Here is a 17,320-nt window from a genome sequence, read left to right as displayed (position 1 = left end):
TCTTAGACTCTTATTACATTTATATGAGTACACTTCATGTGTCCCAGAGGTCTCAGAGGCTGTGTTTACCTTTTTTTCAATTTTTGTTCTTTATTTTTAAAAGACAGAGAGAGGGAGAGAAAGAGAGCGAGTATGAGCAGGGAGAGGGGCACAGAGAGAGGGAGACACAGAATCCAAAGCAGGCTTCAGGCTCTGAGCTGTCAGCACAGAGCCCAATACGGGGCTTGAAATCACAGACTGTAAGATCATGACCTGAGCCAAAGTTGGACACTCAACTGAAGAGCCACCCAGGAGCTCCTTGTTCTGTTCTTAAAAGTGGATAATATTTATTGATCTATCTTCAAGTTTACTTTCTGCCTTCTGTCTTCTCAAATCTGTTGCTGAGCCTGTTTTGTAAATTTTTCATTTTTTATTTGTCATAGACTCTGTGTCTGGAGTTCTCTCTTGTCCAGCAAGAAAACGGGACACAGGATTAAAAATGAGAGAGAGGCTAATGTCCAGGAGGAAACAAGAGCCCCAAGTAAGGGTCCTTGCTCCATTTTTATTAGGATCAGAAGGCTTACAAATGTGGTGATGGATGCGCACAAAGAGACAATGAAATCATGAACATTAAGTCATGGGTGTGTAGGGAAAGGGGGTTTTGAAGATATGCGGTGTTAGGAGTTTGGGTCAATACAAAACAAAATCCTGGCACCAGACAGAAGGTTGTTCACAGCAGACTGAGTCCTCACCTCTGTTTACCTAAACTGGTCTAGGAGACCAGAAAGACCCAGCATGCTACCTCAGGGTCAACAAGGCACCTTTCTTTTGCTAATTAGCTCCCCTCTGGGCAACTTTGCCCCACTGCAATCTATAGCTCTATTTACCTTTTTACCTAATTTGGTCCTTCCTGTGAAAGCAGCTTTCGGCTATTGTACTAAATTGGGGGGGCATTTCTACCCTGAATTACCTAATCTTGTTTACCTCGTCTTGGATGTTTTCATCCTGAGATTCTCTGTTCCTGTACCTTTGTCCTATACTGGAGGCCTTTGCCCTGCTTCTCCTACACAGGGGGACTTTGCCCTGTTTACCTAATCTTATTTACCTAATCTTGTTTACCCAAACTTGGGTGTGTACATCCTATGGCTTTCTAATTCTTTATGCCTTGTTAACCCATCAGTGCAGGCTCAGGGAACTCCTAAGCTTATTCCCCACAGTTATTACATTTTTCAATGCTAGAATCCATTTATTTTTTTTACAGATTCTGTTTATCGTGATAATGCCCATTTTTGAGTAATTGTCATATTTCCCATTAATTCTTTAAATATAATTTATTTCAATTATTTGAGCACATTTATAGTAGCATCTTTGATGTCTTCATCTGCTAAATCTAATATGTAAGTCCATTCAGACTTAATTTTTGTTGACTGCTGTTTTTCCCCTGAGTATTGGTCACACTTTCCTATTTATTTGAATGTTTCTATTGTTATTTTTGTTGAATACTGGACATTTTAGGTAATATGTTGTTGCAACTATGGATTCTGGCGTCCCCTTTCCAAGGGTTTATTTATTTATTTAGTAACTTCTCTGGACTTAATATCTGGAATCTGATCTGTCTCCCCCAGGTGTTTGGCTGTTCATTTCTCTGCTCAGTCATTGTTTTAATTTTTTTAGAGTGGCTTTTGAAAAAACTATCTCTGATTCTGTATAACCTAGCTGTCAGCCTATGATTAGACAGAGTGTTTACTCAAACACCTTGAGCCATTAAGGTTTCCAGCCTCTGCCTGATCTGTGTGTGTGGGTTGGGAGTACATTCAGTGCTCGAATGTGCTCATATTTTACATCTGCCTCATATTCTACCTTCCACTGGTACTCTTGGGTCTTTCCTGTTCATTCCCATTGTTTTCCAGTTAGCTTGGGATGTGTGTCAAGCCATTCTGTGGCTTTCTCATTTCGAAATATGCCTCTGAAATTTCCGGCTTGCCAGTGCCTGCCCCAACTCAGACTGAATTCAGGCTAGCACAGCTGCAGTGTCTCTCCATTTATTTCTTATCAATTGTGTTATATATACTATTCAATGTCAATAGATGTGGAGTTTTTCCTACTTCTTCAAATCAATTTAGCTTCCTGGTTGATTGGTGTCTGGCTGGGGGTGGGGGGGGTGGGTAGGAGGAATAATGTTCATGTTAGACATACTGATACTGGTTCTTCATACTATTGTCATGACCCAGTTCAGTAAAACCTATGACCTAGTGATCTAAATTTGTTCACTAGAGAAAGACAGAATGCTCAAAAAATATGGAGGCAAGTAAATGAGTAGAATTCTTAGGACAAAATGATCTGAAATGACTTAATAAAGATGACTTTGAGCATGTGGTCAGTGTTAGGAAAGTTTGGCACCTATTCTAATGACTATATAATGATAATACTCCTTTTACTATCACCTCCACTTCCTAGAAGAATCTAGAAGAATTCTAGAAGAATCCTGAACCGATTTGTCATGAAGTTCTTTAGCAGAATTTCATGTACTTGTGTTATAGAACACTGGATCCCTTTAGAAGTATTTGGTGTTGGGGCACCTGGGTGGCTCAGTCAATTAAGCATCGAATTCTGGATTTCGGCTCAGGTCATGATTTCATGGTTCATGGAATTGGGCTCTGTGTCTGGCTTTGGCTGACCCTGTGGAGAACTACTTGGGATTTAATCTCTCCCTCTCTCTCTGCCCCTCCCCTGCTCATGCTTGCTCGCTCGCTCTCTCTCTCTCTCTCAAAATAAATAAACTTAAAAAAAAAAAAGTAATATCAAGTACTTAAAAGTGTTTGATGTTTGTCCCATCTACTCTGATGGGTGTACTGCAAAACTCCCATGAACCGATACTCTTTCCATGCATTACAAAAAAGTAAAGATTTTGTCAGTGGTGTCTATAGCCTTTGTATAGCAGGTTGCAACTTTTTTTTTTCTGGTGTTTTAGTAGATATTTTCTGATGCTTTCAGCCACGTGAAAGGTAAAAACACATTCTCTTCTCTGATGATTTCAGGAATAAGTTATGAAGTGAAAAGAAATGAATTAGAGCATACTACATGGATGCCTTCCGTGGTTGTGGCAATCCAGAATCTTTTTTGATAAAATTGTAACAACAAATTTCAACAACAATTTCAACAAATACATTTTGAGCACTTTATATGTGCTGTGAAATATATTGTGGTTCAAAGGTCTCAAAAATCCACTTAATAACAGGAGGGACATGGACATATATAACTAGATAAATACAAGGTTGTAAATGTTTATATATTCACAATAGTATCGAGCACTAATACAAATGTCATGTCTTAAGTTTGGAAGTCAGAAAAGGTTATAGAGAATGTTGAAGGTAATGTCAATCATTGTTGCATGAGTTAACTAGATCATAAGAGAAAGAGGTTTCACACATAAAAGAGAGATTTGTGCAAGGCAAATTAGAATTTTTAGGTCAGCTGGTAACGGTGAAGAGGAGAAATCTGTGGGTAACTGGAGAGAGTGTGGTATTACTAAAACTGCTGACTAAAAGATGTCAGATCATTCACTGAGATCTAGTTGACAGTGGTTTCTTCTTATACTGTTCTTCTTGTTTTGAATCCTATGTATTCACCTGTTATCTATTGGAAATGGATATTTTCAAATACACAATTCATATTAGACTTTGGATACATATATCAGTTTTGTGTCAGTTAGGAGCTATTTAAACATGTTTCTCTAGAACTTGAACACCCCTGCATAAACTAGAGGGACCAGACCCTAGGGGCAAAGAGCAACCCTGTAAGATCTGTCTCTCACCACCATGCTTCAGCTATGTAATCCAAGCAGCTGCTCCCACAGTTTTGCCTGCTTTCTCCCCTAACACTTTTTAAAGATGGTTCTTGATATTTTGTCTCATATTTCATTATTTCATTCTGTTAATGCCTTCTTTCACCCTAGCTATGGCTGTGCAAAGCCTGTGAAAGCCTATGCTAATGATATGCCCTGGGAATGATCTGGGCCAGTGAAAGACTTTCCCCTTTCCCCTCTTTCCTGTCTTCCTGCAGTCATGTGAGTTGTTACTCCAATTAGTAAGGTAGTCTAATTAGCCATTCTGGGATTTTTTTTTTTTTTTTTTAAGGCTTTGAGTCTTTTATTGTTTGGGTTGAAATATTTGGACCATTGTTATAAGCTACATAGAGAATCTGATTAAATTGTGTAATATGACTTAACACTAGCTATTCTTTTAAGGCCTGTCTGTTTTCGTTAAGTAGAGAATAACCATCTTCAAGAAACAGCAGGAACAGCAGGGGTTTGAGAGGAGTGTAACTTCAATAAAGGTATAATTACTTTCATAAGTCTATTAGAGGGCAAGGTTTTAGGCTCCTTTTGTTAGATCACTGTTTATTAAGATTACACACCCAATACTCTTAACATGCAAAAATCCACTAGCTAGTCTTTGTTTTATATGATTAAATTACTATAGTATCAGGGGTATGAAATATTGAAAACAACTTTGCTAGCAAGTTGTTGATTAATGAAACATTAATATAAAATATTTCATCAGAAAGTCTTATGAAATGCAACATTTTATGATATAAGTATTCCAACATCAAAAAGCATTAAAGAGCTGTGTGTGTGTGTGTGTGTGTGTGTGTGTGTGTGTGTGTGTTTTCTGGCATTCCATTTGATCCAGAGTCCCATTAATTCCCCCAGTGAAGTGAAAACTGTCAAAGGAATTAGAGTAATTTTCAGCCCTTGACAGTCAAGTGAGTTTTGCCAATCTCACCCAGTCCACTTTTTAAATTTAATTTTAATTTTAATTTTAATTTTATTTTATTTTAGAGAGCGGGGGTGGGGGAAGAGGGGAGTGGAGCAGAAGGAGAAAGAGAGATAATCTTAACCAGGCTCTGCACTCTGTGTGGAGTATGACATGGGGGTTCGATCTCATGACCCTGGGATCATGACCTGGGATCATGAGCTGAAATCAACAGTCGGTCAACCAAATGAGGCACCCAGGTGCCCCTCACCTAGTCCACTTTTTTTTTAAGTTTATTTATTTTGAGAGAGAGTGTGAGCAGGGGAGGGGCAGAGAGAGAAGGAGTGAGAGAATCCCAAGCAGGCTGCACACTGTCAGCACTGAGCCCAACATGGGGCTAGAACCCACAAAACGTGAGATCATGACTTGAGCCAAAATAAAGAGCTAGATGCTCAACCATCTGAGCCACCCAGGTACCTCACCCAGTTCACTTTTTAAGTCACCTTTAGGAATGCACATTTTCTAACAGTTTTGAATCAAGATTAAAAAAAAATCAGTGTTGAATCACTATATTGTACACCTGAAACTAATATTACACTGTATGTTAAGTAAGTGTAATTTAAATAAAAACTAAAAAAAAAAATTATGCTCTGCTCAGTAAGGCACCATGATGTTCCCAGGTTGTGAAGTCTGTCATGCTCTGTATATTATAAATGGTACTGAAATGCAAGCTTATGATTCAGATCTATAGAACCATACTTGTGAGAACTGCCAATTTGGCATCATAGAAGCCAGTTGTTAATGCTAAAGTCTTGTTAACTTAAAGTTTGCCTTTAAAGCTGTGATAAGCTCATGAGTTTCATTTGGTATTTCAATTTCCAAAATTTAAAATTCTGTGACTGTTTCCATGTTGAAATCCACATGGTAATATTGTTTTGTAGCTGCATTTTCTTATGAGTCACGTTGGTCTGTTATGCAAGGAGATGTTTATAGAGTAAGATTCTTTCAGGGAATGGTTTTTCAGGCATTTTAACATAAATACCTCATATTTCTACCAGAAAGTTGTTGGATTTATAGTCTTTCAAAGTATTCTTTCCAATGATTCCTTATCTACTAATGCTTATATATATATTTTTGGCATGATGAGTAACCAAACATCTTTTCATCTGATGCTCCTTAGTGGTTTATATATAGAGGACTTAATTTTCATATGCATCCTTGTATGCAGTTGTCATCTTTTAAGGTAAAAACAAGTACACAAATGTAAGCACATTTGCATAGCATATGTATTATAGTTAGTAACTCCCATCAACACTAATAATTGCTCAAAAAAGGCAGATATCAGAACCTTCTTTTTCTCTTTATTCTTTGTGGAGTTTAATTCATAGTACTAATCAGAAAAGGCAAAATTGACTCTATACCTACAATTTATTGTGTATATTTTCTAGTATAGCAATTTTCATGTAACATTAAACAATCTATTAAACTTATGTCTCTTAACCAAGGTCTTATAACATTCTCATGCATTTAAATAAGTTAAAAACTTATTTCCAAATAATTTGATTCTAAGAAAGTTATTATACCCAAATTTTTAAAGTAAGAAAGAAATTTGAATGGATTAGAAAGAATCCGTGTAGCATCACTCTAACGTACTGGAATTCTAAAGACTTTTTGTTGAGAGAGAAAGGATGGAGTTAAGACTGGCGTGTTGGGAATTGCACCCAAATTCAGCCCTTGTGCATGTGTCATGCAGGTGAACCTCACCCTGGGCAGGTGTAGCCAGAAATAGAGTAAGAACACTTGCCGTGTATTTTTATTTTTTTTTTTAAGATTTTTTTTTTCATCGTTTATTTATTTTTGGGACAGAGAGAGACAGAGCATGAACGGGGGAGGGGCAGAGAGAGAGGGAGACACAGAATCGGAAACAGGCTCCAGGCTCTGAGCCATCAGCCCAGAGCCTGCCGCGGGCTCAAACTCACGGACCGTGAGATCGTGACCTGGCTGAAGTCGGACGCTGAACCGATTGCGCCACCCAGGTGCCCCACTTGCCGTGTATTAATAGCCCATATCAGCTGGCTAATTTCCAGGAGGTCAGTCTTACTCTGCTTACTCTGCCCTTGGAAAAAATTCTGATTATTGTGGAGTTAAGAGCAGTACTGCTTTTCAGCAATGAGATGACTGCTCATGTAAGTACTGTAAATTTCTAGCTTGTGCCATACTTTTGTTTTCTGTACCTACCTAGAACCAATCATTGCTAGAAATGCTTCTAATACTATGGTCTTCATGACGTTTTTGGTTGAAGTGAAAGGCAAAGAAGCCCATCACCAACTACCATATTCGAAACTTGTTATTCTGCAGATAATAACTAGCTCCCTAAATATAACATTTGCAGGACTGAGGCATTTATAGTAACTTGATGACTTTTGTTCTGTTTACTTACAGCTCTCTGTGTTCCTTCAGTTTTCTGGAGGTGCTTGCAATTGGCAGTTTTGAGCATAACCTAGGCTCTCATTTTCTTTAATTTTCATTTCTAATGGTCATATTCCTATAGCAACTTGCTTCCTTGGCTCTAACTGGATTTTGTCATTCCCAGCAACTGCAAGCCTCCAATATCTGTTTTTCAAGCTTCCTTCTCCCTGACCACCTCTCACATCTTTATGGCTCTTCTTTCCCTTCAATAAATCTGCAGCACATGGAACATTGAATCCATTAACTTTACTATATTTATAATATTCATAACCCTTGGGGTCTTTCACCTTCCCCATTACTTAGCTTGGATTTATTCCATGGTACCCCACACATACTGTTAACCTGAAAATAAGAGCTGTAATGTGAGGCCCAAAAGCCTTTTATTTGGGATCAAAGAATTACAATTCACGGAGCACAGAGTTAGGTAGAAACCCAAATAGTGTACCACTGGTAGGGTGAAAGCAAGGGGTTTTTATGAGGAAAAAAAAGCAGGTGATTAGATGAGTTGAAGAATGGAAGGAAAAATTTTTCGATGGGTGGTAACAAACTAAGCTACTCTGGGTTATACATTGACTGACTGCTGATTCTATCTTCAGAAAGTTCAGGACTGTCAGTCCTGTGATCAGCATGTCTTTTCTCCTACTGACTTCTTAAGTCAATTGCTTGCCCTTTTGCCCAGTCCAAAGGTTATGGCTCAGTTCAAATAAAGGGAGGTAAGGCAGTTTCTCTGCAGTGACCACTCCAGCTCCATTTAAAATGGATCCAGTCATGTCAGCTTTTCACGATACATATTAACTTCCTTACTCTCCCCAGCCTTAATTTCCAAAAGGCTGAATCTGACAGAGCCAAGTCTCTGCCTAGTTCAAGAAGATGAACATGGCATGGCTGGAGAAAAACACAACCATGCTGATTTATTTCACTTTAAATTTCTGATCATAAATGTCAGGTGGACCCCTAGAACTGCCAGGCAGTTTCATTCCATTTTTTTAAGTTAATTCAATTTCTTCTTCTCCCAGAATATTTCATACAATTCAGTCCTTCTCAAACTTAACACCTCCATCTTCCCCCTCCTTGCTAATGACTTATCTCTAATGAAAATGATATAGCAGACAAAATTAGAAAAGACTGTTCTTACCTCTCCATCTATCATTTTCTTTTTAAGACATATTATCAAGTAATTTAGACATATAAAAAATCACTGACATGTAATAAATACTACTCAGGTAGTGGGCTAATGGTACATGTAGCAACATAGATAAATATTTTTCAAAAAATAATGAGTCAAAGGACACATAATTTATGTAAAAATTTTAGGCTTTCAACATGAACTTTTAATTACTTGAGAGTACATAGATTTGTAATAAAAGCATAAAGACATGAAAGAGGTAAGGGAAAATCGTAAATTTGGAGTCATGATTAACTGTTTTTTTTTTTTCTTCACCATGGCAGAAACAGCTTCATTAGAGATCTAGGCATGTCAGGGAGCCCCAGTCGGTCACAGAGAAGAGAGATCAATATTGTACAGGACAAGAGTCCAGCACTACAGAAATATCCTTTCAAAAACTAAATGTGAACCAAAACTTCCATCTTAACATCCTAACAGAAATGCTGCCAAGTTTAGCCCATGTGAAACTTCTGGAAGCTCCTGTTGAAATATTTTGCATAAAAGGGAGCTCTCCAGCACAGCTGAATCTGAGCTGTATACAGGTTATGGGTATGGGATAAAAGAAATAGATAAAAGGATAAGGGGAATGTTCTCACTCACACTAGGTCATCTCAGTGTGCAGGTGAGAGAGGAGCCATTACCACTGTGGTGGGAGGGAAAAAGTAAGAATACAATTGAGAAGGGATTACATAAAGCACCTACATTTTATTTTCAGTTTTTAGTGGGAGTAAGATATTTTCTTTTTCCTTTTAAACTATTTATCCCAGCATGCTTTGTTGATTCTTTGATCAAATAAGTACTCTCTTGGAGTACTGATTTGCAATCTTGCTTCTAACATATATCAAATTCTCTTCTAAATCTGGGTCTGTTTCTGGGTTTTCAATTCTATTTCTTTTTTTCTTAGTATATTCCTGTACCAATATCATAGTCAGTGTAGCTTTATAATGAGTCACTGGACCAGACAGGGCCTTTTTTTGTCTTGTACCTTCTTGGACTTTTTCACTTCTATAAAAATGTGGGAGTTAGTCTTTCTAGCTGCATTAAAAATGCAGTAAATATCAAAACAATTTGTAGAAAATTAACTTTGGATATTAAATCTTTGTGCTTATGTATAGGTTATTTTTTAAGTTTTTTTATATTTTACATTTTATGTTTTTATTATATATTATATATTTATATCTTTTATGTTTTTTAATAGTTTTCTTCATTTTTCCCTAAAGGTCTTATGCATTTTTATTGGACTTCTTTCTTTTTTGTTTTATTTTATATTTTTATATTAAGAAAAATTAACATGAGATCTCCCCTCTTAACAAATTTTTATAGTGCATAGTACAGTATTGCTGATTGCTGACTATAGGTACAATGTTGTACAGCAGATCCCATAGAACTTATTCATCTTGCTTAACAGACTTATTTCTAAGTATCATTTCTTTTATTGCTATAGGATATGAAGGAAGATTAACCTTTCTTTTAATGTTTAAGTTGGGTGCTGGGTACACATGTTTATTTTTGCTGCTCTTGTTACTTCTTTTTGCATGTCTGAAATAAATTTAAAAAATCAAAATTTCCCAGTTCCTTTTTGTCACATGTAGAATAAACTTCAAATACTTAACAAATGATACATTTTTTTTTTACCTTTATGACCTCAATTCCTACTCTTCTCCTTTTTGCTTACTCTGCTCCAGTCAGGCTGATGACTTTACGTTTTTGAATATATTAAATTCTTTACACTCACTATTTCTTCTATTTAGAACTTTCTTTCCTTTTGGATCACTTTGTAAGAGTTTGACTCACATGCTTACTCCAATATTATTTTCTCAGAAAGACGTTTCTTGATTTTCTTTTCTGAAATATCTCGCTTTCCTCTCATTGTCTTCTGTCCTCTATGCTCCTCCGTTTCTTTGATATTTTCTACATATTTGAATGTATTTACATTCAAACATGTATTTGTTTATTTGTTAACTGTCTATCTCCTCTACTTGCCTATTGATTTCCAATATGGCAGTGATCTTATCTTTCTTGTTCACTGCTATGATCCAGTTCATAGGATAGACCCTTGTGCATATACAGAAAGAAGGGGAGAGATGATGTCACCAGCCACAGCAGAATGAAGGATACATGCCAGTTTTAAGGAAAGAGATGTGAAAGGAAAATCTTTCCTACTTTCCTCTAAAATTATTAGAGTAGGAAAAAATGGAAAAAGTATCATCTGCCTGTACTCCTAGAGATGATAAAAAGTAGACTCTTCAAGCCTAAATGTCCATCAACTGATGAATGGATAAAGAAATTGTGGTTTATATACACAATGGAATACTACGTGGCAATGAGAAAAAATGAAATATGGCCTTTTGTAGCAACGTGGATGGAACTGGAGAGTGTGATGCTAAGTGAAATAAGCCATACAGAGAAAGACAGATACCATATGGTTTCACTCTTATGTGGATCCTGAGAAACTTAACAGGAACCCATGGGAGAGGGGAAGGAAAAAAAAAAAAAAAAAAGAGAGGTTAGAGTGGGAGAGAGCCAAAGCATAAGAGACTGTTAAAAACTGAGAACAAACTGAGGGTTGATGGGGGGTGGGAGGGAGGGGAGGGTGGGTGATGGGTATTGAGGAGGGCACCTTTTGGGATGAGCACTGGGTGTTGTATGGAAACCAATTTGTCAATAAATTTCATATATAAAAAAAATAATAAAAAAAAAAAAGAATATAAAAAAAAAATCCCAAGAAAACAAAAACAAAAAAAAACAAAAAAAAAAAAGTAGACTCTTCAGTCACCTTCTGTCATGTCTTGGAGCCAAGAGGGAATGTTACCCTTCAGAAAAAGTCTGATCCCCTCCGGACTTTCCAAAGCTTTTTGCCAGCCAAACGTTTGCAGATCCTATAGGCTTGCCCAGGTAATAATTTCTTATTCATGATTATTCTGTTTGGTGTGTTGGGGTATATGATTTTAAGCATGGGACATCTCTTATAGATCTATTGCAAATGTGTCACTTTGTAGGAATATAGGATGGTCTGGTGTCATGGCAGCATCAGCTTTGTTTACCAGGCTCCAAAAGGGCTTCTTGTTGCTCATGTTTTTATTTAGTTTATATGTTGTTTTTAAGGTTTTTAAGGTGAAAACATTTGATGCATCCCAAGACCATATCTATTGAGACATATTCAAATTTTTTTTTGCAATGGTCTGGTGAACTTAGGACACACTTGCATAGCCAGCCAAGTATGAGTCACCCAACAAAAGGGAATGTTAGGAGGAGATTAAATCTGATTAGGATTCAAATACATGAGGTGATAAAGGAGCTGGCTCTGCTGCCAAGCAAAGCTACTCTCTTATGTGGCCAACAATGAGCCTTCAGTGACCAGTTATGTTAATCAGACACCTGCTATAAACAATATGTTCATAGGAAAGTTAATAAACAGTACCAGGCCAATGTCTGTTATGAGTCAGCAGAAATGGACTGTTTAATCAGAGCAAATGTTTAAATATTAAAAGGGAGCATTATTCTTATTGTTAAAATAAAAATAAGACTGATGACTAGTATACAATCTCCTTTGTGGGGCCTAGTTTTGTTGGTGCTGCATATAATGAATTTTAAAAACTGGTAGCTGCCAGCTTATATCCAAGAAATTATCATTTGTAGCGGTTTCTGAAGACAAATGCATTGAAATTAAAGATTTATTTCACAAATACATCTAGTGTCTTAATCAGCTCCTGCTGCCATAATAAAATACCATAGACTGGGCGGCTTAAACAACAGACATTTATTTCTCCTGCTTCTGTAGAGGCTGGGAAGCCCAAGATCAAAGTGCTAGCAGATTCAGTTCTTAGTGAAGACCCTCTTCCTGGCTTCAAGATGGCTGCCTTCTCACTGTATTCTCACAAGGTGATGAGAAGAATCTCTGGTGTCTCTTTACAAGGGCATGAATTCTGTCGTGAAGCTCTACCCTCATGTTCTTATCTAAACCTAATTATCTCTCCAAGGACTTTCTAATACTTTCTAATACTTTTAAAACTTTCTAATACCATAACATTGGGGGTTAGGGCTTTAACATATGAACTTGGGGTGCACACATTCAGTCTATAACAATAGAGGAATACATATTACATACAAAGCAACACATTCACAGGTTCATTAATTTAATCACTTTGCATCCTTTCTTGTTTCTGTTCTGGGCAAAGGACTCAACTATTAAACCTGCTTTAATAAACTTGCTTTTGGTTGCTGTGGCCAACTCATGCTTAGTCTAGTGATACTTGATGAGAGTGAAGTCCTACTTGATGGGAGTAATAATGATGGTCTTTTTATAGTAAGTTGATCTGGTGATTCCCTTCTCAGATTGGTATCTCTATTATAAGTTAGTTCTTGCTGAGATCATAATTCCAGGAATCATACAGGAAAGTGCTTTGGCATGAAACTACAATTCTCCTTGCTTTGCTGATCTGTAAATGTCTTACAACCAAACTTATGTGTAATTACTTTTTCTGAGAGGGTATAAACACAAATAATAGAATTAATTATTTGTAAATATTTATAATAAATGATTTCTTTAAAATAGATATATGATTCATCAGTAAACAAAATGTATAGAAAAAACAAAAAAAATAAAGGTATAGCAGAATGATTATTTTTTGTTCTGAATAGTAATCCTTCATATTCACAGTTTATATATTTAAGATATCACCATAAAATATGTATTTTCATAGAATTTCCTAGTTCCAATGTTTATAAATGTATAAAATGCCAAAAACAATATCAAATTGTTAAAAGTCTATTTAGAACATTTTGTTGTCAGCATTATTTAATTATTTATAAATTAAACATGGATTCATCTCTCATTACCCAGAGAAATAACTTTCATTTTGTGTGGATTCTATTTTCATCTGTGTAATAGAAACTGGCTGCAAAGTATTTGAGGAGGAGCCATTTTTTCACACTTGTATAGCTCTTTGAACTTTTTCACAGTGAAGAAAAAACATTTTTTATATAATATATTCTTGCAAAAATTAAAAAAAATTCTTCTATGATCATCTTGCTTATAGATGCATATGAAAGTAAACGTTTATAGCTAGTGTTTATTTTGCAGACTAGAATTATGTTATATGCATTTCTTTAAATCTTTTTTCACTTAGCAATACATCATGAGAACCCTTTATGTCTTTTTAATGTCTTCATGATATTTTATGATATGGATGCACACCAGTTTATTCAGACATTCCCCTGTTGATGAGAATTGACTTTGCTTATAGTTTGGGACCACTACCGACATCTTTTTGTATTGGTGCTTTTAACTTCAAAGAGTGAAGTTGTTGGATCAAAAGATGTAAATATTGTAAATTTTGGTTGATATTTACAAAATGATTTTCTTTTTAAAAAAATTTTCAAGTTTGTTTATTTTTGAGAGAGACAGAGAGACTGAGAGAGAGAAAGCATTTGCAGGAGTGGGAGAGGGGCAGAGAGACAGGGAGAGATTGAATCCCAAGCGGGCCCTGTGCTGTTAGCACAGAACTTGATGCAGGTCTTGAACTCACCAACTGTGAGATCATGACCTAAGTTGAAATCCAGACTTAGGCGCTTAACTGACTGAGCCACCTAGGTGCCTCTACAAAATTATTTTCAAGAAAGGCTGTAACAATTCAGATTTACACCAGTAAAGTTTGAGTATAATATTTTTATCCAAATTCCCAGTGGCAGATGTACTTGCCAATTTGGTGAGTAGGAAATGATTTAAACTTACTTTAGTTTATATTTCCCAATCTGTGACATTTAACTGTCCTTCATATTTGTGTACACTTGTATGATTTGCCTATTTATAGTGTTTGTCGGTTTTGGTTCTTTCTCTTTGTCTTATTGATTTTAATATGCTTTTTACTCTATTGTATATATTAATTTTTTACCTGCCATATATGTTATAATCATTTTCCAGTCATTTAATTTTGAACTTTGTTTATGTTGTTTTGTGTAATACAAAAATTTTGTATTTCTAACAATGTATACTTTTATGTCTTTGTTTCTTGGTTAGAAAAGTATTTTAAACTCTAAGTTATATATAAAACCTACTAAAATTTTCTTCTGAACTTATTATATTTTACATATCTTTAATTACCTGGAATTTATATCTGGATATGATGTGAGTAGGGGTTCAACTTTCTTGCAAATGGATATCCATTTGTGTCAACATCATTTACTAAGTTAATGGTCTCTGGGCCACTAAATGAAAATGCTTTTCTATATATTAAGTTCCTATATATACTTAGATCTAATTAAAGGCCATTTATCCTTAACTGGCTTGACTGACTGAACTACCCAGGCACCCGTCTTTTTCATTATTGTTAGCTTTTATCTTTAATAATTTTCTTTTAGTTATTTTATCATTTTAAAACATTTGAAGATGAAGATCAGGGGCGCCTGGATGACTCAGTTGGTTAAGCATCTGACTCTTGCTTTGGCTCAGGTCATGATCTCCTGTTTCATGAGTTCCATCTCCGGGTTGGGCTCTGTGCTGACAGTGTGGAGCCTGCTTGGGAATCTCTCTCTCCCTCTCTCTGCCACCCTCTCACTCATGCTTTCTCTCTCTCAAAATAAACATTAAAAAAATTTGAAGATCAGAAATTAAATTTCTTTATTTGTAGTCAGTTCCTCTTAACAATGAAGGAATACAAAGTTATAAATTAGATCTTATCCTAATTGTTTTGATTTGAAGTATTCCCTTTTTTTAATAGGCACTGCATAATTTCAGTCCCTTTATTTTAATTTTTCTTTAATAAGGTATAACTTATATACTCTAAAGTGCACAATTCTTAAGCATACCTCTAGATGAATTTTACATATATGTATATACCTGTGTAACCACCACCTAGATCAACATACAGAATGTTTACATCACCTCAGAAAGGTCCCTTGTGCCCTTTCACACCAACATACCAATTCTAAAAGATAACCACCATATTGATTTGTATCACCAGAGACAATTTTACATTTTTATATAAAAGGAATCATCTAACATGTACTTTTTGTGTTTGACTTTCTTCACTTTTAATATCTGCAGGAATCACCTATGTCCTGTGTAACAATATTTCATTCTTTATTGTTGTTGTTTGGAATTCCATTGTATGAATGTATCATGATTTATCTATTCATTCTTTTATTGATGGTAGTTTGGTTTATTTCCTGTTTGAAGTTATTATACACTAATTGTTATGAACCTGTAAATATTTCTGGTAAACATATGCATTCATTTCTTTAGGGTATGTACTTAAGGAATGGGATAACTGGATTGATTCAAAAGTTACTTTAGAAGTATGTTATGAGTTTTCAAGTCATTAATATTTTAATGAATCTGCATATTTTTAATTTCCAATGTAATTGGATTATATTCAGAAGATATGTAAAATATAAATTTTGTTAAAGATTTTATTTGGAAATAAGGCAAAATTTATATCAAATTTGGTTTATTTTTTTAAACATAATTGTGTTATGCCTTTGTCAATTATGTTGGATCTATCTGGTTCTGAAAGTGCATAGTTTATGTATGGGTCTGATATTGCTTTTTGTTTTCCATTAATTATTTTATAATTCTAATAGATTTTGCCTTATATATTTAGCTGCCATATTGTTTGGGCATAAACATTTATGATACTTATATTTTCTCATAAATCTTGTCCTTTGTATTCCATTCCCTTTCTCCTATTTTTTTAATCAAGTCACTTTTTTTCTATCTCTTAACTGAAAAATTTTACTTTATTTTCAGTATTTTTCTATCACTATTTAAATTCTGTTTTTTAAATAACTTAAATATAACTGGATTTTGTATTTTCAGTCAGCTAGGTCCAGTTTATTATATATCTTTGTTTTTTTTACCCTTTTTCCTATTTTTTCAATCAAGTCACTTTTTTCTTTTTATCTCTTAACTGAAAATTGTTTACTACAATATTTCATTCAATCAATTTTAATGACTTTTTTTTCTTAATCATAATCCAACATAACAAGGTACTATTTCTACTCACTTTTTTCAATCTAGAATGCTTTTACTCTGCTCTTTTCCCAACTTATGTTTCACAGAGATATTTAAGTATTTTTATTTCCAGATTATTTGATTTGCCCCTGCAATATTAATATTCCTTTTCCAGGATTCCTATATAGTACTTATTTTATGTATGATCTCAGTCTGTTTCTTATTGTCTATTTTTATTTAAATCTATCTACCCATCCATTCATCAATATTAAAGTAGATATTCAGGGTTGTTGTTTACCATTCTCTACTCTCCTCTTCATCTTCATCTGTCTTGTGGCTTTTCTTCTAATTTTTTGTTGGTTATTATCCTCAGATGGAAAACATGGGGAATGTGTTCTCAAAATTCTTGCACTTCCAAAATACACTTTTTTCTTACAAGTGAACAATCCTTTGATTGTGTATAAATGTATTGAATTCTCTCCTTTCTTTTGGCGATTAGAGGATTTTATGGTACTTTTTAAAACTTTCTATGTTGATGACAAGTCCACTGCCTGATTGAGTCTTTTTCGTTTTTAACTAATTGTATTTACAGTCCTAATTGGAATTCTGGAACTTGGTAAATCTTTTCAATCTATAGAGTCAAATCCGGATTAATTCAAGCAAAAAAATTTTTTGTCACTTGATTGATAACCCTTCCTTCTCTTCCTCCCTCTCCCTCCCTCTCCTTTCTTCTTATAAAACTTCTATTTGCATGTTATACTTCTTGGGTCTATTGATATGTTGTTTATATTTTCTCTGGAGATATTGAGAAATTCACTATTCCCCCTCCTTACTATGACTTGAATTCATTTCATCAACTATCTTCTAGGGTACTAAATCAAGCTTTATTAGTAATTATGCTCTTTTTCAATTTACAAACTGAATTATTAAAGACTTGTATTTTTATTGTTATGGAAAGGCTTTTTAAAAAAATTTCTAATTGTACTTACATTCCCTTACTTT

General features: G+C 34.9%; 1 protein-coding gene across 1 annotated transcript in view; it reads left to right on the top strand.

The window, feature by feature from the left end:
* IQCM (IQ motif containing M) overlaps nt 1-17,320 on the top strand; it is a 445,282-nt gene that overhangs the window by 216,130 nt on the left and 211,832 nt on the right. Inside the window, 2 exon segments of the mRNA XM_047092286.1 lie at nt 423-491; nt 494-520. Coding sequence (XP_046948242.1) covers nt 423-491; nt 494-520 — 96 coding nt within the window.

Source organism: Lynx rufus, unplaced genomic scaffold, assembly GCF_022079265.1.
Source record: "Lynx rufus isolate CCGP_SWC_20201006 ecotype Redwood Valley unplaced genomic scaffold, mLynRuf1.p SCAF_3, whole genome shotgun sequence".
Classification (NCBI taxonomy): Eukaryota; Metazoa; Chordata; class Mammalia; order Carnivora; family Felidae; genus Lynx; species Lynx rufus.
The sequence above is the reverse complement of the archived record's forward strand: the minus strand, read 5'-3'. Positions and strand labels throughout refer to the sequence as shown.